General features: G+C 40.5%; 1 protein-coding gene across 5 annotated transcripts in view; it reads left to right on the top strand.

Annotated features, from left to right (window-relative positions):
* The window catches only part of bcas3 (BCAS3 microtubule associated cell migration factor), a 323,750-nt gene that overhangs the window by 45,973 nt on the left and 255,945 nt on the right, over positions 1-21,832 (top strand). For all 5 annotated transcript variants that reach the window (XM_084951630.1, XM_084951631.1, XM_084951628.1 and 2 more), the window contains 2 exons: positions 10,246-10,379; positions 19,910-20,237. In XM_084951630.1, the coding sequence (XP_084807756.1) occupies positions 10,246-10,379; positions 19,910-20,237 (462 nt within the window). The remainder of the gene's footprint in view (positions 1-10,245; positions 10,380-19,909; positions 20,238-21,832) is intronic.

Below are 21,832 nucleotides of genomic sequence, written 5' to 3' on the forward strand. Positions count from 1 at the left end.
CCTGTGTGTGTCCCTGTGTGTGTCCCTGTCGTGCCTGGATTTTGTTAGTTTGCAGCTTGGACTTTGTTTTGCTTCTGTTTTAATTAGGACTTGTATCAGCTGATAAATGTCTCCCTCTGAAGTCTGCTGTTGGGTCCTTTGCTCTGCGTACTCCATTACATGTCAGGAGTATTTATAAGCACTGGATGTAAAGACTGTAAAGGTTTTGTGGCAGTTTTTGGCCTTTTCTTCTTTGATTGGTCACTGTAGTTTTTGTAGTTGAAATTAATTGTTAAAATATATTTAAAAAAAATCTTGATTCTGATTCTTACAATTATGTAAAGTAGAATAACCATTTCTAAGCAGCCAAATGGGATCAAAATCCTCTAACGTGATCCTTTGCAGAAATAGGAATCGCTCGTTTTTGTTAAATGAAAACAGAACATCTTTATTGGAAAATTGATGCTCAAGGAAATTGGGACTAAAACACTCTGGATATGTGACACAGTCCTGGCTGAAAGCTTACATTCACTGAACGCTTCATGGTCATCAATATTGGAATCAACATTTCTGCACAAAAACAATGTTGTTAGCCAGCTGACTGTGTTTTTTTATGTCGTAGTGTAAGAAAAGTGTCTTTGTTCATCATTTAAAGGAATAATGTTGTCTTTACTTCTAAGATCCAAACTAGGCTTCCACTGAATTCGGTGTATTCCAGTGCTGTTCATGTAGATTTTACAGTGGTTCTAGTGTACTGGTTGATGCTGCGTCAGCAAGCCAAAAGAATCTGCCGTGACCCTTTACACAAGGCACTGTCATCATCAAAATTCCAGACACATTTTTAATCTTTCTAACTCTTAAGTGAGCCCAATCTAAAGAGCTAATACAACTTTAAAATGCAAAGAAATGCAGTGAAAAAACACAGATTTCAATCCTTGTAAAAAGAGAAAAAAACTGCATGCAGAGCATGTGATGAGATTAGGTTAAATCTGAACACAGGCATAGAAACTTCTCTTGCAGGACTGCTTTCATCATTGTTTTTCTTTTATTCATTTTCATTTCTAAGCTGCCTCTTTTTCAGTGTTCTATAATTAAAGGCCTCTTGTTTTGATCAGAGTCCAAATCCTGAGTGATTGGTTCATTGGTTTGCCTCTAAGTGAACTCGTTCCAAGTTAGTGGAAGTGGCTTTTACTGAACTACCTTTCTTGCCTTACTGAGGTTCGCTTCACAGTGTTCAACCTCAACATGGCAGAAACAAGAAAGAAACAATGATATGACTCCAGTAGAGCCTGGAAAACCAAGACGTTTTGGCTGGGAAGAGTTATGTAAGAAACCCCAGTGGCTTGTGTGTGTTGGAGGCTCTACAGAGGGTGGACCGTTCGCCGCCAGTTATTGGTGTGGCGGCTGGCGCTTCGGTGGATCTGTGGATCTATTCCTAGTGGTGTAATTAGAGGGACGCAGATGAAGTGCAGTGGCAAAGAGCTCTCTTTAACAGCTGCGATGTGTGTGTGCTTGTTTTCTTTCACGTCTCGTCCTTTTCACTTATCCTTAATGATCCTTGACTTGATTATTGGGTATAACGCCAAGGTCGAAATAGACTCATATTTTGATGAAAGAGATACTGTCCAGCAACTAGGCTTTTTTTTCTTTTTCTTTTTTTCGGTGAGTATGACTGGCACTAGATGGAGTGATTGATTCAACAATCAAGCGAGCCCCATCCGCTTTATTCTTTCCAGCCCATGCTCAGTTTGATAAAGTCCTTTACATCAGCGGTCCCCAACCCCCGGGCCTCGGACCGGTACCGGTCCGTGAATCGTTTGGTGCTGGGCCGCGAGAGTTGAGGCTCAGGTGTGAAATGTATGTTTTTCAGGGTTTTTATCGGTTTTCAGCATTATTTTGTTATCGTTTTGATCGTTAACTCGGTTTTCCTGGGTCTTTTCATGTGTGTTATGAATAAATCTTCTTTTTTTCGGTACCGGTACTAGTTTTATTTTGCTGTATTTATCCGCGACACATTAAAGGCCGGTCCGTGAAAATATTGTCAGGCATAAACCGGTCCGTGGTGCAAAAAAGGTTGGAGACCGCTGCTTTACATGCAGTTGTGGAAGAAGACATCCTGTAGTCCTGTATTTGCAGCCTAAGAGAATGTCACATTTTGTATTTTTCTAAACAGCTGATATTAGTCTTGAATAATATGTATGAAGCATGTATTAAGTATATGTAATAACATTGCACTGATATAATAATGTGAAAGGCATTCCCAACTCGGAAGGGTTTCACTTGGACCACAATCGAATAATTAATTAATTCTGAACTCTTAAGTACTCATTTGTCATTTTTCAACTAAAGAGATCCACAAAGTTTCTGCTTTTCAGATTTAAAGATCTGATATTTCCTTTCTTTTCAGTCTAAGTCCATTTAATATTCCTGGAGTTTTGACTGGTTGTACAATGCAAAACATTTTGTTGCTTTAGCTTTCTTAAGCTTTTTGCTCACTTCTAGATTTTACTCTGAGGTTACAGGAAACTTCAGTTAATTTCCCTGGGTCTTGCAAACTTAGTTTTCAGCTTTTTAGGTGTAATTTAACAGGCTAATAACTTTTAAACGGCCATCCCTAACTCCATTTACCTCTGCAGTAACTTGTGGCTATGGCTTTTAAATAAATGTAGTGGATTGAAAAGTTCAGGTGTTAATGAAGCTACTCAAATTATCACCCATGCAAGTATCTGCTATGCTTGAATAAATGTATTTACTTAGTAACCTTAATCATTGCAGGTTAATGTTACTTATATTATCAATCAAATTCACAGATTAATCAGAAATCTTGCCTGACCATGAGTCAGTCAAGTTTTGTACTGGATATATTTTCACCTTTGTCTTGTGAAGAATCCTTTTTCAGCCTCATGAAATCCACGGTAGATCAGGAAAACACCACTGTGCAGCCACCTAAACGTTTTGAATAGGGACGTTTTGAATACCCCTTCAAAGCCACGACTAATGGAAGCTGAATCAAGACTGAATCTCTCCCCTCATGGAGCTGTCCCATAAACCATATCCCTGGTTTAGCAACAGGCTGGTCTAATGAATAGCCTGGCTTGTTGTGCCTGACCATTGAGGCAGCTGTGCCATGAAGGCAGCTCGTGGTGTAATAACTCTATCTGTACATCTCACTAATGTGTGAAAGAAACCAGGCTGTTGCCAAAAAACCTTGGACCCACACGCACATGTTGAACATGAGGGGAATTCCCACACACAAGCAGCTTCACTCGGCCGCACATTTAGTATGGATTAAGTCATGTCTTCACACCAAGATAGTAATTAGCACTCGTAGGCGGCTCTGATCTGATTTACAGCTTCTACACCACAGGCCTCTCAGTTTTGCCTTTTTCAGAGATTAAAAAAACAAACAAAAACTGAATTTTACTGAGACTACTGTAGTATTTGGGTGTGTTTTTACAATGCTTGTCGTACTTGTTGTAGCTCAGGCTGACACCTCCATTGTTTGCTCTTTGTCGTTAGTATTTGACAGCAGACCAGAATGTGATTTAAAACCATGCATTGTGCAGGGAGCACTGTGAGGAGATGTGTCGTCCTAGTGTTCAACTAATCTCTAGCTATGGTGTTTCTATTGTTTCAGATGAAAACACAAGGTTTAACAAAGATGTGATTTTAAGCTGGTCATGTATGTGTTTATCAAACACATTTAGCTTCTACAGTAAACAGCTATTTTGGTGCAATGAAAGGCATTCATTTACTGCCTACTTGTGTATCAAGGTGGTGGTTTTAAGAGCCTAATAGCATTGGTTCTAGCATCTAAATTCTGACTTCACCATGTAAGTTTCCAACCTACAAAAAACACGGTCTGCATTACACAGTGTTTTCTAAAGTAGTCTATTTTTTTATTTTTTACAAAAAAATCATAAAATAATGAAATATTTGCCATCTCAGTGGATAAGCCCGGTGCTCTTGCAGGTGAAAAGTGTTTATTAAAGTGCATGGTCAGAGCTACAGAGTGGAACTGGATGAGCTAGATGGTGACTCAGGGTCTCTGGAAAACTTGGCTGAGAAAAAAATTCCCCACAACAAACAGCAAAGCCGTGTGGAGTCATTTATAGCCCACATGGTGCGGTAACGCGCAGGTCATTTCGAACTTCTTTATGGTATGTGTGTAGGTGGGAGACTGAGTGGGGAAGAGGACAGTGGGGAAGTTTCTTGTTTCTATGAATTGTGGAACGGTTTGTTTGTTTGGCAGCGTATATATGGAAAGCAGTGGTTACGACTTGGTGTTCCCAAATGTTCCCTTAATTTTTTTCAGCAGAGATAATTTGATCTATTCAGTCAGACAAAAAAAGAGAATTCTGGAAAAGGAGTAGTAGCTCAAGCCGATGTGCACCCAGCACCCGGCACTCACGTGTTAAGGGAATCAGACTTGGCTCCACAAAAATGGAGAAGAAAATGTTACATGAACTCGTGGCTACATAAAGATGTCTGTTATTTATTAATGTTTTAAAGTAATGTAATTAATATATTTGTTGTCAGATACTGTAATTAATAAACACTTAAAATGCTCTTATAGCAGAAAACCACTATATAAATAATTAACATTTATTCAAATGTTAACGATTTTCCTGTAATTTATTACAGGTACACAAGTGTGTTTTAAGCTTTTTATAAATACTTGTGTAGTACTTATACAATACATATGTTTATTATGTTTTGCATTTGCAAAATGTTTGTATCTGCAGATAAATAAAAGCATAATTACATCAAAGCCTGTTTGTAAAGGCAGAACAGTTTACATTACTTTATGTAACTTCATGTATGTGATTATTTGCCTGATGAACCATGTTTCCTCTTGTTACAAAGTAACTTTGCATTGCTTTTTCCATCACTCAAAATAATTTTTGTGTTTTTATTTATTTAAATTAAAAAACCCTACATTCAAATTAAATATAGTTATGAAACCTGAAACAGAATGGATGGCCTCAATAATCCTTTTTTGTGACACACAGCTTCAGTGGACCAGCTGAGATCTAGGAAGTCTTAAATCTTACCTATGAATGGCAGCTGTGACAGTCTGAAGGGATTTCATTGGTTAACAGAACTGAAAAAATGCTCAAGCTAGCCCATAAGAAGTTTACCTCGCTCTTGGCCTAAGGGATTAAGCTCTGATGACAGTCCCAAAGTCTTTCAGTAGATTTTAAATCCATAGCTTTTAGATGTGAGCAGAATGTTCTTGGGATTTTAAAATATGACATGACAAAAAAACCTGCTTTTAACTCCTGTCAAAACCTTCTTTGAGCTGCTGTGAGAACATGTTTGTCCCATGTTGAGAAACCACAAAAGCAAAACAAAAAGAACTGGGCTTCATTGGGAATTTAGATTAGTGGCAGTAAACTGGTGTTGAAGCTTTGGCAGATTGTTGCAGGTGAAACAAGAACAGAGGCTTCCTTCATGTTTTCGCCTTTTTATACAGCCAATAATGTGCTCGTTGGACAGCCTTCTGGCAAATGACAAATACAAACTTCTCCTTAAAACAATTTCAGCAGGAAGTTTGCAAATATGTAAATGCCCCATAACACAAACTTAAGTTGTGTATTTTTCCACTTAAGGTGATGAAAGAACAACCCTGAAGCTCTGCTTTGAGAACAGTCACGCTTTGTGAACTTGACCGCTATGGTGCCTGCCTCTTATGTGTCGGCACGACTTTAAAGCCAGGTGACTTTTGCCCTGTTAAAAGAGCCAGCGTTGCAGCATAGTAATGTCAAACTGCTAGCTGTTTCTCCGCTAGGTTAGAGACACACACACACACACACACACACACACACACACACACACACACACACACACACACACACACATATACACCTTTTTTCATATCTATTAATATCTAAGTGCTCACAGGTGGTCTGCCTATGGAGCGTGTAGAAAAACACAATTTTTGGTTTCAGCCCACTGTACATCAAATGAACCGTAAGCACTCCTCCTTCTTCTGCCTCTCTTGTTTTCTCCATTTTTCTTCCATTCTGTCCGCCTTCAAGTGGCCTTCTTTTCATCTTCAGAACGATGCGTTTCGGGGACCCAGAGAATTTCGATACACCTGAACAGCATGCCTTTAAAAAAGGCGTTGTGGCTATCAGGTCCTCGCTCTGCTGAGGCACTGAACAATCTTTATTTGTACCAGTATTTGTATTAAATTCTAATGACATTATCATAAAAGGAATTTCATTCTCAAATGAATTTAAAGACGTTAACTTTTGCTCAGAAATTTCAGTGCTGAGTAAAAACTGCTGGATTCAAATACTGGATGAATTTAGAGGTTAAAGGTCAAGGTTGCAGCGATTTAACCAAATAAAACATTTTTGTCTTTACCTCGACAACACATAAACATCATCTAGTGTTGTTTAGTTTAAATTTTGTTCACATGCTACTCAAAGTTTTTTAATGCACATGCAAATATAAACATACACCATCCATACTAAAACATAAGCAATACGTAGCTATAACTTTTAAGATGAATGAGTAATTAGTCAGACTGCACCCGCTCTGTTTTGTTGGGGGCGGCTGACTTTGGCTTTTTAGCATCTGTCTAACCCTAATGCTTACTCTGCTGCCCAACAGATATAAAACTGCTCGTATATTAGTCTGCTGCTGCGGTGTTGAGAAGATTAGTAGGGCACACTCTTCCCTCTCCAATTTGCACTGCAATCAGTAGCACAATTTTCTCTAGTTATAAAGAGTCGCTCTGAAAAGTCCTCAAAAATTTCCTGGCAGAGTATGACAAATTATATTTAGAGTATTACAATTTGTATAGGATATATTATTAGGCTTTATATGATAAAATGCAGGGAGATTGTTGGGCAGTATAATTGCAGATGTTTGATAGAAAGCAATTAGGCAAAGAAAATGAGTGAATAACTGCTATATTTACCATTTAAAATCACCTGCCTAAAATAACACTGCTCTTTCATGCTGTTTTGACATGTCGGAGCATGGATGTAGGACTGTTTTTGGAGGCCAGATGTGCACCTTGGTTGCACAGGTGAATTGTCCTGCTGTGGGAGCCAAGTGCTGCTGGAAAATGCTGTTGTCACAGGGGTGTGTCCAGGTTTCCTTAACAGTACAAGTAGCATTTAAATGAATGTTAGGACCCAAGATTTCCTAGCAGAACATTGCTTTGTAATGAGAGGATCAGCGTTGTCCTCTTCACTTTTTATTGCATTTAATATTGTGGCTGTGAGCTGTATATGTCCAGTATATGTACAAATCCATTCAGACAGACATAACGTCCTGTCCTTCCCATCCCTGAAGACAAAACCTCCTCTTTATGATGGATAGTCTTTCAAAGTAAATGAGCTCATTTGCTCTGAAGTTTATGCATCCTGGTAACAGCGAGGCTATCCGAATCCCCCAAGTACTCCATCTTGCAAGCTTTATCCCCTCCACATGGTTATAATTTGAGAATTTCCCGATTTTCAAAGCTTTTTTTTTTCAGCGTAGTGTTGTTAATTAAAAAGTGGACTAGTTTTGTTGTGGCGTTCCACTTTGCCAAGTAGGGAAATCACCCTCTTCTTTCCATTTATTTCTTTGCCTTTCTCGCTCTCTCTCTCTTTCAGCCGTTCGCCCTCCCGTCCCATCCGCCTTTGTCAAGAATAAAGCTAGCCCCACCACTTTGTAAATGAAACATCCTCCCAACATTAATGGGATTGAGCAGATGTTTTCTGTTTGGATGGTCAGAGATGGGACACTAAAGCCTGCAGCAAAACAAAACAAAAAGATTTTAAGAGGAAAAAACCCCAGAAAGCAAAAGCAGATATTTATGGAAATGATTATATCACTTCCCTCATATCCCATATGAACGCATGTCTCGCACACATGGCAAATTAGAAGTCATCCCTTCCAGTTTAGCGCACGTCTTAGAGCATGTGCCAGCGATCTTGGTACTAAAACATCGTAAATAACACTGTAACCCCTGGGACAAGGTGTTATAAATAGGACGTGTCAAACCCCGCTGTAGCCAGCCGCTGTTTAAAACCTTCTCTTTTCACCCACCGGGCCGCTCAGCTGCTTTTTAATTTGGCCCTCCCGTGGGCTAACCGACTGACGCCTCTCGGCAAGGGCCTCTGTATTTCAACAAGGCCACAAAAGCCCCAGTCCTCGGGCACTCGCACTCGCAAAGCTCTCCAGCCTTCCTGAGCTGTTACTTTTTTGGAGCCCAGACTCTACCATCAGCAGAAGAGAAACACCGGCCCTGGCCAGAAGGCAGTGGCCAAGTCTCATCTGTCAGAAAGCTAGGGGCCAGACTCTCCAGCCACTGGGTGGGCAGGGCCCGACCAAAACAGAGAGAGGAGCAAAAGTGAACGAGAGCGGAGAACAGGGGAGAGAGGGTTTGAGAGCGAGAGGAAGCTCCCAGATAAACAGACCGCAGCGCCTCAACTCCTAATCGCCCTGCGCTTCCGTTTCCAGACTCTATAATTAGAAGGGCCCCGGTCCTTCTTTCTCTTTATTCCCAGTTGACGCAAATGCTTCTTGTGGCTTGGCACCTCGTTTGGGGCGTGGGTTTTCAAGAGTTTACAGGCCCTGGGCCTTAGCTTTTTGGCTTTCTGGTCGCTCTGATACGGCATGACTAGCTAACCACTGTCTTAATGCTCACTTCACTTGGCTTTAGTTAGAGTTTCTTTCTTCCACCTCTGATAATCTGCACGAACCTATCATTTATCCAGATTTTCATCATCTGTGAGCAGTACTTTTTCTTTACTAATTTTCAAATCTTGACCAAGGGAAACTTCGACTCTGAATGTGCAAAAAATGGCTTCTGTTTTTTCCAGAAAGGGAGTGTTTTCCATCTCCCTCGCACGTGTTGTTGGATCCTTTTAATCTCATGCCATTCCAACATCCTCTTTTCACATTTGACATGCCACCCAATAAAGCCCGGCCACTAATTAAAACCTACTGCAGCCTCCACATAAAAGATTCCAAGTGGAAAAACTGAGAGGAAAATACTAATTACTTTAATATTATTTATGTCTGGAAGTCATCAGAAGGACAGGGCCTTGGACATTTTTTACACTCTGCATCAATGAGTTGTATTATGAGTTGCTGCTCGATCTCCATGTTTGTAGCATGTCAGAAGGTTTCTGGGGATGGGTTTTGGATTGTATTTGAAAAGCAGTGTAGACGAGCCAGTTTAGATCTGGGTTTGTTCTGGTGTGGTTTGTTGGGCATGTTGTTTATGGTTTGGACCTATACTTTCTGGAGTTTGACGAGCTTCAAATAAAACAGGACCAAATGAATGGGCCTGTCAGTGTTGGTTACACTTGTGCTGCGCTGTGGTTCAGCGTTTTGGTGATTCTGAATGCGCATAGACACGCCCATAAATGTGCACTGATGCTCGAATACATAGATTCCCTCTTTTATGGACGCTCATTTCGTCTGTCCTTGAAGAATCACACGACTCGAGCCGTGCTTTTACCAGACCGAGCTATCATGTAAGGCAAAGTTGCATTTTATGACTGTGACAAATGATAGCTGGCTATGTTTAATGAGCTGGTTTGTTTGTTTTAAGTGCATAGTAATTCTTTCATGCTGTCTAACATGTGTCATGCACAGTTTGTATGGTTGTATGCTGCTGGAATAAAATACAGTTGAAATATTTTGGTTGGTCAGTGTACCATTAGCAACATTTAGACACACTACACAAATTGGAGTATCATTTTGAATCATCTTGATTAAAATGATTAAAATAAACCAAGAAAAACCAAGATGTAACAAGTGCTTCAGGTAATAGGTCTAAAGGGCTCTGGTGGAGTGATGGGACATCATACTGCCTCATTTGATCGTTTGACGATTGCGGTAAAAACACATCTTCTGTATGCTATAGAAGGCCAGATGATATGCATATGGTTAACATAGATGTTTTCCTCTTCAGACCACATTATGTTGTATGGATGGGAACCTTATCATTGTGGAGTATACAGCACTATTGACCCCCAAAGCTTAATTTGTTCGATTAGTGTCATCACTGTATGGTTTGGCCCAGTTGAAAAGGTAGGCGCTGCTACATGACACAAATGTAGCGCGAAATGCATTTTAAACCATGCATATTACAATATTTGAACATTAGCAAAAAAACAAACAAAAGGCATGCATTCAAGCAGCTGCACGATAAAATAAGAACCATTTATACAGCACGCATTAAGAATCAGCTTACAGCGAAGCCGGCTAACGGACTGATTCCTGATGTCAGTGACTATGTGTTCTTTGTAGGAATGCTGCTGGTAACTGCCGACACCCTGGGACATGACTTTCACGTCTTCCAGATCCTCACCCACCCGTGGGCATCTTCGCAGAGTGCCGTTCACCATCTCTATACGCTGCATCGTGGGGAGACTGAAGCCAAGGTCTGAAACAAACTCAAACCTGCAACCATCCACTGGGAGTAATAGTACAGATATTTAATGAGTGTTTAGATTGTATTGATTCACATACACATACATTCTAGTCAAATGTAGTAAATTGTGCACTTGTATGTAAGTATAATTATTACTTCCTTCTTCCTGTCAAATCACTGCAATATGATTAATGTAGATAGTGAAACCAAAAAAAGGGTAAGAACAAAGGTACGGTATTACAAACAAAACACAATTTATTACTGCTCGTCCCTCCATAGAACAAAAGTATGTGTAATAGTGACCATGAAATTTAAAAACATTAGCGTGATACATAAGGTCAACAATAGAAAGTAATGCATTTATTTATCCATCAACCTCATTTTTACTACCTTGCTGAGCTGTGTTGGCAAAGGTCTTAGCGTAGATGGCTGGACCTTCCTCTCCCTGACTGTCTCCTTTGGCTGCTCCAGGGGATATTTTACCAGCTCAAAACCATAAACTTTCCAGGCTGTCCTGGTTCAGCCCAGGGGTTTTCTCCTCATATATTTTAGTGCGAAACCTAGGTGGCGAAGAATAATCTTACTGAGATACCTGGACCACCGGAACTGAGAGCTACTCTCCCTCTCTCCAAAGATGAAACAACCACTATCTCATGACCATATTGTGGGTAGGAATGTAGATCAACTGTTAAACTCACAGCTTTTATCATTTATTTAATGACTTCGTTATCCTCAGTTGTTTCTTCATTTCCTTTCAGTAGTAGACAGGAGGTGACCCTTCCCTTAGCTGTCCAGTTTGAGTGAGATCCAGGTTTGGACCAGTCCCCCTCCAAACCACATTCCCATTTAAACAGATACATTTATGAGAAAAATACATGATTGGTAAAGAAAAACATTCATCCAGTTGATAGAAAATGACATGCTCCTCCCCCTCGATGAACTGCAACATTTAAACAGCATTAAAACATTACCTGTGTTGTTATTCTATACAATTTAGCATAATTGTGTTTTTATAGTACGAAATCACAACAACAGTTACCTGAAGTTGCTTTATATTGTAAGGAAAGACCCTACAGTAATACAGAGAAACCCCAGCATTAAGACAACCAATGAGAAAGCGTTTGTGAAAAGTGGGAAGGAAAAACTCCCTTTTAACAGGAGGAAACATCCTCCAGAACCAGGCTCAGGGAGGGGCGGCTATCTGTGTGACCAGTTGGTGATGAAGGGAGACAGAACAAAAGACTTACAGAGGAAGAGAGCCAGAGATGAATTTTAACTAATGATTAAATGCAAAGCTGTGTACAGATACATAGTGAGTGAAGAAACACTCTGTGCATCATGTTGAAGCGTAACAAAGGGAGCGTGTTACCTGATTTAAACCTAACCCTTACTTTATCAAAAAAGAAAGTTTTAATTAAAGAGGATGTCTTTGCTAAACTCTTGAGTTATGACACATTATTACATGTGGTCAAACATTTAATAATACTTTAGGGAGAGAATAGAGTATATTGTGCAGTATATTAGCTGTGGGCAGCTAATTTTCACCACCTACACTTTGACACTTTCACTAAATGTATGGGCTATAATAATGAAGTAAAGGGATATGGTAATTCATTTAATAAAACAATGAAAAGAAAAAAAGATTGTAGTTCTCAAGATTATTTTTAGTTTGACTTTTTCTCATTAATTACAGTAGAAAGGAGAAGTGCTTGCTCAACAAAAGTACTTCAGGCCTTGTTAAGTTCAAGATTATTGACTGGGAACACACACCATCACATGCACACACACTCCTACAGCCTGCATGCAGTTAATGTATGACCAAACGTCAGGTCTGCTGACTGGCTGCACACTGAGGGTGCTTTGATCCAAGCCCTTGTAAACACTGAATGCCGGCCCCTGCCTGTGTTTGGGACAGGGGTTATCACCACAATAACACACAGACACACACACCACACACACACACAGAACTCAGAAACATACTGGGAGTCATAAAGTCTTGAGTTAGGTAGGTGGAGGTGGACGCCTTATCTGTCTCCAGCGACCAAACATGCGGCTGGCTGTCAGTGACCCGAGGCCAGGTAAACAGACCTGCAAGCTGATAACAGCTGTAAGGGGCTGAAGGCGGAGCAGAAGGTGGATGAGCTCAGAGCCACGAGGCTCTTCTACTAAACTTAACAGTCTGTAGCATCAATTGATGTCCAGTCATCTGAATGAATGAAAAATGAACTGGCACATTTATTTGTGCTTCAGTAATGAGGCTGCTCTGTGAGAACACAATTTCTTCAGCCTTTATTCACAGCAGTGGTTCCCAAACTTTTTTTTGCTGGGCCCCCCTTTGTTCGCGGCCCCCGCGTGCACGCACGCGCACGCACACATCCTCCAACCACACACACCCATATTTTGCTCCATTGCGGTTTATTTCACACCTCAAACATTTATTAAACAATTAAGCAAATCCAAGTAAACTGCAATAAATTACAGGTAGCAATAAAATAAACTACTAACTCTTTTATGCTACATCCGCACCTACACGGGTATTTTTGAAAACGCAGCTGTTTCGTCCACACGTAAACGGCGTTTCGAATCACCGAAAACTGAGACTTTTTTGCGTTTATGTGTGGACGAGGAATACAGAGTTCGTCACGCAACGTCAAAGGTATGTGCCTTTTTTCACGTTACGCTGTGCGCCACGTTATTGTTTACGTGAGATGAATTGCAGAATGGCAGATAGAGACAAAATACTGTTAATCTGACTATCTGCAGGTTTTACACGCAGTTACTGTCCCTCCATTTACAAAGGCAGAGGCGTCACGGTGGGATTATTTTACGTGTAGTTGTTTTTTCCTGTGTAATAATATTCAACATTGCTATCAATACATTTTTCAAAAAATGTCTCTCTGTGCAAAATGGGTTTAAAAACATAAACAGCTGTGGGATCCTGTTTGTTTGAGATTTGAACCGGGGGAACAAATCAGGATCAGCCTGATATTATTTGTATCCCGCTGTAACTTTACTGTATAAAGTATAGTATAGTATGTATATCTCCAAAATGTCAGGAGTAGTTAGTCATTACAAGAAGTGTTTGTGAACTAAAAATCAAGAATGTTAAGGCCGATCGTGTCTCAGGGGTTTGGGAAGCGTATCTGTAACCGGAAGGTTGCCGATTCGATCCCTGGGCTCTCTGTCCTGGTCGTTGTGTCCTTGGGCAAGACACTTCACCTACCGCCTACTGGTGATGGCCAGAGGGGCCGATGGCGCGATATGGCAGCCTCGCTTCTGTCAGTCTGCCCCAGGGCAGCTGTGGCTACAACCGTAGCTGCCTCCACCAGTGTGTGAATGCGAGAGTGAATGAATAGTGGCATTGTAAAGCGCTTTGGGTGCCTTGAAAAGCGCTATATAAATCCAATCCATTATTATACTGTTTGTCCGTGATTTAAACAGCCCAGCGCTGCTCCCGACGAAGGGAAAACCAATCCTGCAGGGGAGACCTACCTCGGCACTTGTGCAGGTGAAACCAAAGGGAAGATTTGCTTCACCATATTTTCTAGTCTTTGGCTTAGAATGAAGTTGGTTTGGAAACATATTCAGCGATGCTTCATCTCCTGCTTTGCGTTTCTGTAGGCGCCCGTGCTAGCAGTGTCCAAGCGTTTTGTCCCCCCCCCCCCCCCCCCCCTTCATCCCGCGCCCCCCCTGCCATGGCTCTGCGCCCCCCCTAGGGGGTGGGCCCCACACTTTGGGAAGGTCTGACTTACAGTGTCTGAAAAAGTGTTTGCCTCCTTCCCGATTTTCTATTTTTTATATTTTTGTCACACTTAAATGTTTCAGATCATCAAACAAATTTAAATATTAGATAAAGATAACACAAGTAAACACAAAATGCAGTTTGTAAATGAAGGTGTTTATTATTAGGGGAAAAGAATCCAATCCTAAATGGCCCTGTGTGAAAAGGTGATTGTCACCTACACCTAATAACTGGTTGGGTCACCCTTAGGGGTGGGCGATAGAAACGATATAAATTTGGTCAACGATAGAGCGATATATCGCGATAGCGCATGTTGATGATGTCATCAAGCTGCGCCTGTTTTGGTCGAAAGCATCGCAGCGGCTACAACCATTATCATCTGCAAATTATGCCGGGCGACAGTCACAGCAAAGAGATGAAGCACTTTTGAAATATGGGGAAAGCCAAAAACTGCGCTTCCTCCACTTCCGTAACATTGATTCATTAATGTTGAATTCTCTCGCAGCTGCTCTGTTCCCATGTTGTTGCAGTATATTAATAACTAACCTCGTATTGTGGATGAAATCCCTCACGTTAACTTTAATCGAGTGGAAAAAAAGTTGGCGTTCATCCTCCAGCTTCACTGTGCTAATGTTATGCTAACATAGCTGTGTTGCTAGCAATCACGTAGCATAGCACAACATTATATACCAGGTAGTCCAACTTCAGTAACCCTGCAAACGTCACTGCTGTTTAGTTTTCTGTCTTCATTTATGTTGGAAGTGGTAGCAGAGCTGTACGTTTGAATTAGTTTCAGAAATCTCTCAGTCAGAACATGGTATGAAATGTTTAGGTGGAAACTAGCGAGCTAACTTCCTGTTAAATTTAATGAATTCTGTTTTCATGGATGCCTGGATGTTAAACTTAATTGTTACACCTGCTAAAGCAGCAACGCTGATGATTTTATTAAAGATGAAATAATTTAGACCGTTTTTAACCCTTAGTGTTCGTTTGACTTTGGGACCTGAAGTTGACGGAGTTTTGGACCCAGATTACTCCGCGAAGCTCCTCACTACGGCAGCCGTAATGCTCTGACAATCCATCAAGCAGTGCGGCTTATCAAAGTTGTACTAAAACATTTTTTAACAGATTTCTGCAGCCAAAATCGATTCGAGGTCAGTAAGCACAACCAGAATTCATACATAAGGCACACTCTCGATTTTTGAGAAAATTAAAGGATTTGTTTGCTTTATAGTGTGGAAAATACGTTATACAGAAGAAAAGAATATATCGCGATATATATCGTTACCGCACGTGCTTCAAATTATATTGCGATATGAATTTTAGGCCATATCGCCCAGCCCTAGTCACCCTTAGCAACAATAACTGCAATCAAACGTTTGTAGTAACTGGCAATGAGTGTTTTATAGCGCTGTGGACGAGTCTTGGCCCACTCATCTTTGCAGAATTGTTGTAATTCAGCCACTTGGAGGGTTTGAGCATGAACTGCCTTTTGAAGGTCATGCCACAGCGTCTCAATTGATTTCAGGTTAGGACTTTGACTAGGCCACTCCAAAGTCCTCATTTGGTCTTTCTTAAGTCATCGTCCTGCTGCAGAACCCAAGTGTGCTTCAGCTTGAGGTCGTGGACAGTCTCCCTCAGGATGTTTTGGTAGACAGCAGAATTACCACAAAGATTCAGAATCTGAATCAGAGTGCTTTATTAATCTCTAAGGAAATTATGTCAAGTCATCCAGATCCTGAGGCAGCAAAACAGCCCGGCCATCACACTACCACCACCATATTTTACTGTTGGTATGATTTTCCTTTTCTGAAATGCTGTTTTACTTTTACGCCAGATGTAATAGGACACACCTTTCAAAAACTTCAACTTTTTCCACGTCTGTTCCATGTTTTTACCATTTGTGGATAATGGCTCTCACTGTGGTTCGCTAGGGTCCCACAGCTTTAGAAATGGCTTTATAACGTTTTCCAGACAGAGAGATCTCAATTACTTTGTTTCTCATTTGTTCCTGAATGTCCTTGGATCGTGGTATGATGTCTGGTTCTTGAGGATCTTCCTTTCTTTGTCAGGCGGGTCCTATTAAGTGATTTCTTGATTGAGAACAGGTGTGGCAGTAATCAGGTCTAGGTGTGGCTGTTGAACTCAGCTTTCCAAAGGTGAAACACCACAATTCATTTATGTTATAACTTGGGGGGGAGCCACTTTTTTGCACACAGGGCCTTAATAATAAACACCTTCATTTAGAAGCTGCATTTTGTGTTTACTTGCTGCTCAGTGGTTTGTTCAATCAATAGACTTCTGGGGCAGATGGCCCCGCCCCTTCCTGATCCTGGTTCTGTTGGAGGTTTCCTCCTGGAGTTTTTCCTTCCCACTTTTGCCAAAGTGCTTGCTCATAGGGGGTTGTCTGATTGTTTCTATATTATTGTAGGGTGCTTATTAAGAATATTAAGCACCTTGAGGTGATTGTTGTCATGATTTGGTGCTGTATAAATAACATTGAATTGTAGTAATGCAGCACATGTTTTCAACAGGTAAGACGTCTGAAAGAACGCCAGTTAAGCAACCAGACTCTCAGACATACTGTTATAATACGTATATATGTGTATATCATTAGTATTAATTCACAAATGCACCCATATGGCCTTCTCTTCTTTATAATGCTGGACATGTCATGCGTGATCTTCAAAAACAATTTGAAATTCCACTTTCCCTCACACATTTTTAAATTAGCTCAGGCCTAAAGAAAGAAGCTGCTTTACTGTTTTCTTAACTTGCATAAAGTAGTTTGAACCTGCATATTCACGAATATTGGTTTTCAGTGTTTCTGAGATCTGATTTTTAATGCCCCTCAGGCCCCTCAGGCCACAGCATTTCATACTGATTTCAATGTTCACTCTTTGTGTTCTCCAGATTCGTTGAATGGTTGAACGATGTTATGTACCTTAGATAATAAAAGCAAAATTCTTTGCAGTTTAATACTGAGAAATGTTATTCTTGAAACAGCTGATCTATTTGCCCACACTATTTTTCAAAGAGAGGTGAACCCCTCCCTTCTCTGCCTCATTTCTGGGGTACTTTTATTTATATATATCCAGTCATGTTACTAAGATGTTACTAGTTATATTAACATTTTTAGTTGTTAGATGTTCCACTATGTTTTGTTAAGCAGCACAAAACTCCATTTTTTGCCTCTATTGCAAATTTAAAAAAAAAAGATTTTAAGAGTTTTAGCAGTTGACATGTTGCCTTTCCATTGTTTCATTATGTAAAATGTATTTTTATGTGTTTATTTACATTCTAGTCACTGTGTAAATGGAGTTTTTGGGGACAGACTGTCACTGTCAGATTTCCTTTGTAACCTACTTTCACAGAGTAACCAGGCTTCTTGTGCAAACATGTGATTTGAGTATTTGCCAATTATATGTCAATATTTAAAAACCTTACTGACTTTAATGTTAAAAACATCTTGTTTTAATGTTGTGATATTTTTTGTGAAGCAGTGGAAATTATCTAAACTTGTAGTTCTGACACAAAGCAGCAGCTCCAGTCCCAAGAAGACATTTGTGTTCAAAACCCACATCAGCCATCTTTAGTATATCCACATTGTTTAAAAGCATTTACACACTTATGGATCTGTTTAAATCTATTACGCTTCTGCTCACAGTTAACAGTGCTTTTCCATCGTTATAGATCAAATTAGGTTGCCGTAACAATATTGACAAACAGAGGCCTGTTATGTAACTTTTGTAATCATAGTTAGTCTGTCAAAGTGAGAAGGATGAGGCGTCCGATGCTAACAACCACATAAACCCTCGTTAATTGTCCATCTCACGCCTCCATGTGAGATGTGTTTATCTTGTCACATCTTTGTCACATTCTCGTCATTCTTTCAGACTTGTTCTCAGGTCAGCTGAGGTGCTTAATCTTCACTACCTGGTGTGACTGATTTAAAAAGAAAAACAAAGGCATTAAACTCGTCTTATCATCTTCTGACTGTCACACATGTCATCAAGTACTTTGTTGGAAAATACAAGGGAGAGCTATCCAGTCTTTCAGGAATGTGCTACCTCCACATCAGCCCTTGCATGTGACTGAAAGCAGATGCATTCCGCCTTTTTGAGATAACATTTGACAAATGTTTGATATGTGGATGGTTGTCACACCATGAAAGTACAATTATAGCCACCCTTCAGGTAATCCCCCACCTGATCGAAATGGATTTGGCCATGAGATCCAGGACCCATTTACTGTTGGAGCCCTGACAGGTCTATTATGACCAATTACAACACACACAAAGTAGCCCTTTCTCATCTCTGAGTCATCTCTTATAAGCTACAGCAGAGGTCAGCCCTCCTCTTTCAGTCATCTTTGTAAAGTAAAGTAACTGTCTGGTATGCAGAGGATGCCCCATTAACTGTCATTGCTGGGGACAATTACCTCGTCTGACCTGGCAAAAGATTAGAAAGGCCTGGAGGGACAGAGCTTTCTCTTTGGCTGGCTGACTGAGGAGTCAGGCATTCCTCTTGTAAACTTTCTCCTGGATCTACACTCTCCAGCCTGCCATATAGATATAATATATATATGTATTATTATTATTTAAATTTTTTTAAAGGCATGCCAAGTGATAGATGCGGTTTCAGCGCACAATCATTTCATCAGTCTGTCACCTTATCTCTTTGTCTTTGCATTTTCTCGCTCCCACTCTCCAGTGCTTGTATTGTCTCATGCAGCCTATTTGTCTGGTTTCCTGCATGTCTGACGTGCTCAGGGAGATCCTATCTTCTCTTGAATGTCTGCTCCCTGGGTGTTGGAGAAGAGCAACTAAATAAGGATGCCATTTTTCTTGGTCATTTATTTTTTCGCCAAATAATCTCATATCTTATTGTCACCTCTTGCAAAAACTGTTGTCTGTTTCTGTCAGGCTAGTCGACATCTCAGTCATATCTCTTGATCTCTGCGATTAATACTATAGCCCAGTCACACTAGAGTTAGTTGCACTTTGGAGTAGTTTACTTTTGCGTCCATGTTTCTGTGCTGAATAAAATACGCAGGCATGTAAATATATTTTACACATTCATCAAGTTATTTTGAGACCATCCATCCACTTTCTGCCACAGGTCTGGGTCACAGGGACAGCAGAGAAGCCCAGGCCTCTCTCTTTGACCATATTCACAGATGGGATCATTTTGAATTGTGCACAAATGATAATATGCAAGTGTGGAAAAGCTTTTTATCTTTGCCAACTGTCTCAGCTGAAAGAAGCTTCATTTCAACACTGTACCTTCTCTGACCAGCAAATCTAAAATCAAGGTCCGCTGTAAACCCAAGTTTGGGACAGTAGGCTTTCCACACTGTCCCAGAGCCATCCCACCAGTGATATTAGGACCAAAAATTTAGGAGGTTTACAGCCCTCCAAGTACTTAGTTTCTCAAGTCACTCGGTGTGTAGTTTGTATGGAGTAGGCATCATTCTGTTTTAGGAGCGTATGCACCTGAGGATCATCCACATAGAAGTGGCTTCTAAGAATGAAACTGAGGGGCTGCAGATACAGAGAAAAGATGCCCAATGACTGATCCCTGAGGATGTGAGATGGTTTAGACTAACACAAAAACATTCTGTCCTGTTTTTACACGTCGACCAGCCTCTACACTTTAATGGAATTTTTAGAAAGAAATCATGTTTCTTTTACAACAGTTTTATGTGGTATGTGTCAACATTTCCACTACTTATGCTTATGGTGTGACATTTATCTGCTCTGTTTTTTGTCTGTGATTTTTTCACCTGTCTGGATCCAGGTACAGGACATGTGTTTCAGCCAGGACAGTCGCTGGGTAGCCGTCAGCACCCTCCGTGGCACCACACATGTATTTCCCATCAACCCCTACGGCGGTGCACCGTGTGCCCGGACTCACATGTCCCCACGTGTGGTAAACCGGATGTCGCGCTTTCAAAAGAGCGCTGGATTGGAGGAGATTGAACAGGAGCTGAACAGGGCAGCTGCTTTAGGAGGAGGAGCAGGAAGTCTTGCAGGAAGTGGCTGCATCTTAGGTGGAGGAGGCATCGGTGGGCGCTGTAGCCCCATACCTGGCCTGTCCAGTAGCCCCTCAGGGTCTCCATTACATGGTAAGGAGCTGGGAGGGTGAAGAAGTGAGACGCTTATTGATGTTTCAGTTTTAGAAGTCCAAGTTGGCGTCTCAGCAGTAGAGTTGTGGTCAGAAGAATACATACACACGACACACAGTCGTTTCTTTGTTTGTTTTTAAAGGTGAAATGATTGTATATATCTTTAATCACTTTAAAAAAACAAGAATTGGGTGTACAAGTTTCAATTTTGGATCTCCACAGGATTTGATAATGATGCTGAGCAGCAGAACGTATCATTCAGTGTGCATCATTAAAAAAAATCATCCAATTTCAAAGTGCTTTAATTACACAGTCGTTCACTGGTAACAGTGAAAACTGTTAGAAAGAGCAGATTTAGGAGTTTTAAGTGGTTGCCGGTTGGTAGCATAGCAACAGCTGTGACTCCTGACATGCTCAGACGGGTGTGAGTATTGTGTGGACATATGCCGCTTCCAGAGGGGACACAATGAGCACCTGTGAACATTGTGAGTTTTGTATGTAAAACTTTATATTCAGCCACGTGTTTCAAAAATTACTTACTTGGCTTCTATGTCCATTTCTTAAAAAATAGAGCTTTTTAAAACTGGATTATTCTTTTTGATACACTCTGTATATTAGTGAGTTGTCACAGTGAGTAATAAATGTGTTAGTCGTGATGTAATACATGATTGTTCCAAAACTAGATGACAAGCAGCTTCCTCAGTTCTGTAATCTCTGTAAACCAAACAGTAATTCTCATCTAGTCTGGTTATGTTGACACATTGACCACGGATTCCACCCAGAACTGTTTACCAGCTGTGATATACTTGGAAGTTTAGCCTTGAAAGTTCATGAGACTCTCTATGAGGTTTTTTTTCCAGCCCCCATTTTTGAGAATAATTTAATCTGGCAGCAAACGTCATAGAGAGTTTATATAAGTTAACAGGAAATCCAAAAACATGTTTCTGTAAGTTTACTCATTTACTTTTCGCAACTTCAAAAATAAGGTACATACTGACCCATGAAGTTTTGATACAGTTATATCCTCACATACCGAGTGCTGAAATCGGTGTGTAATGTGTTTACATAAATGACTTAAATTACCTGTTGTCAGATTCATTTTTAATTTTGATTTATTGAACCTTTATTTATACAGGAAGTTCCACTGAGACTCTGTGTCTCATTTACAACACAGACCTGTTTCAGACGAACATATTAAAATGCTTCAGGTTGACTGTTTTTAATGATCAGTTGACAATTACATCAACAACATAGTTTACAAACAGCAAGTTTTGTTAGTAATGCCTTAGCTGCCACGTTAGTGTTGCTTATTTACACTGTTTTCGACTTCTGCAGAGAATCTTTGTTTAATCTAAGATATAACCTAACCAAGTGGCCAATGCCATTCCCAGCATTTATACTTGTTGGTGGTGTTTTATGTGTTCATTACCTTGTGGCTGTGGCCTGGTGTTATATGCTGTTCTAGCCATAATAGAAACAAATGCAGTACTGGGCCTTTTCCCTCCTGGGTCCCCACACTTTGTTGTGGTCATGTTTTTTTTCCGTAGGCAAATCTGTATCTTGTTTCTTCAGACATGAAATCTCCAACCAGGAAT

This window comes from Perissodus microlepis, chromosome 14 (genome assembly GCF_051167445.1).
Source record: "Perissodus microlepis isolate ML-2025 ecotype Zambia chromosome 14, ASM5116744v1, whole genome shotgun sequence".
In the NCBI taxonomy this organism is placed as follows: domain Eukaryota; kingdom Metazoa; phylum Chordata; class Actinopteri; order Cichliformes; family Cichlidae; genus Perissodus; species Perissodus microlepis.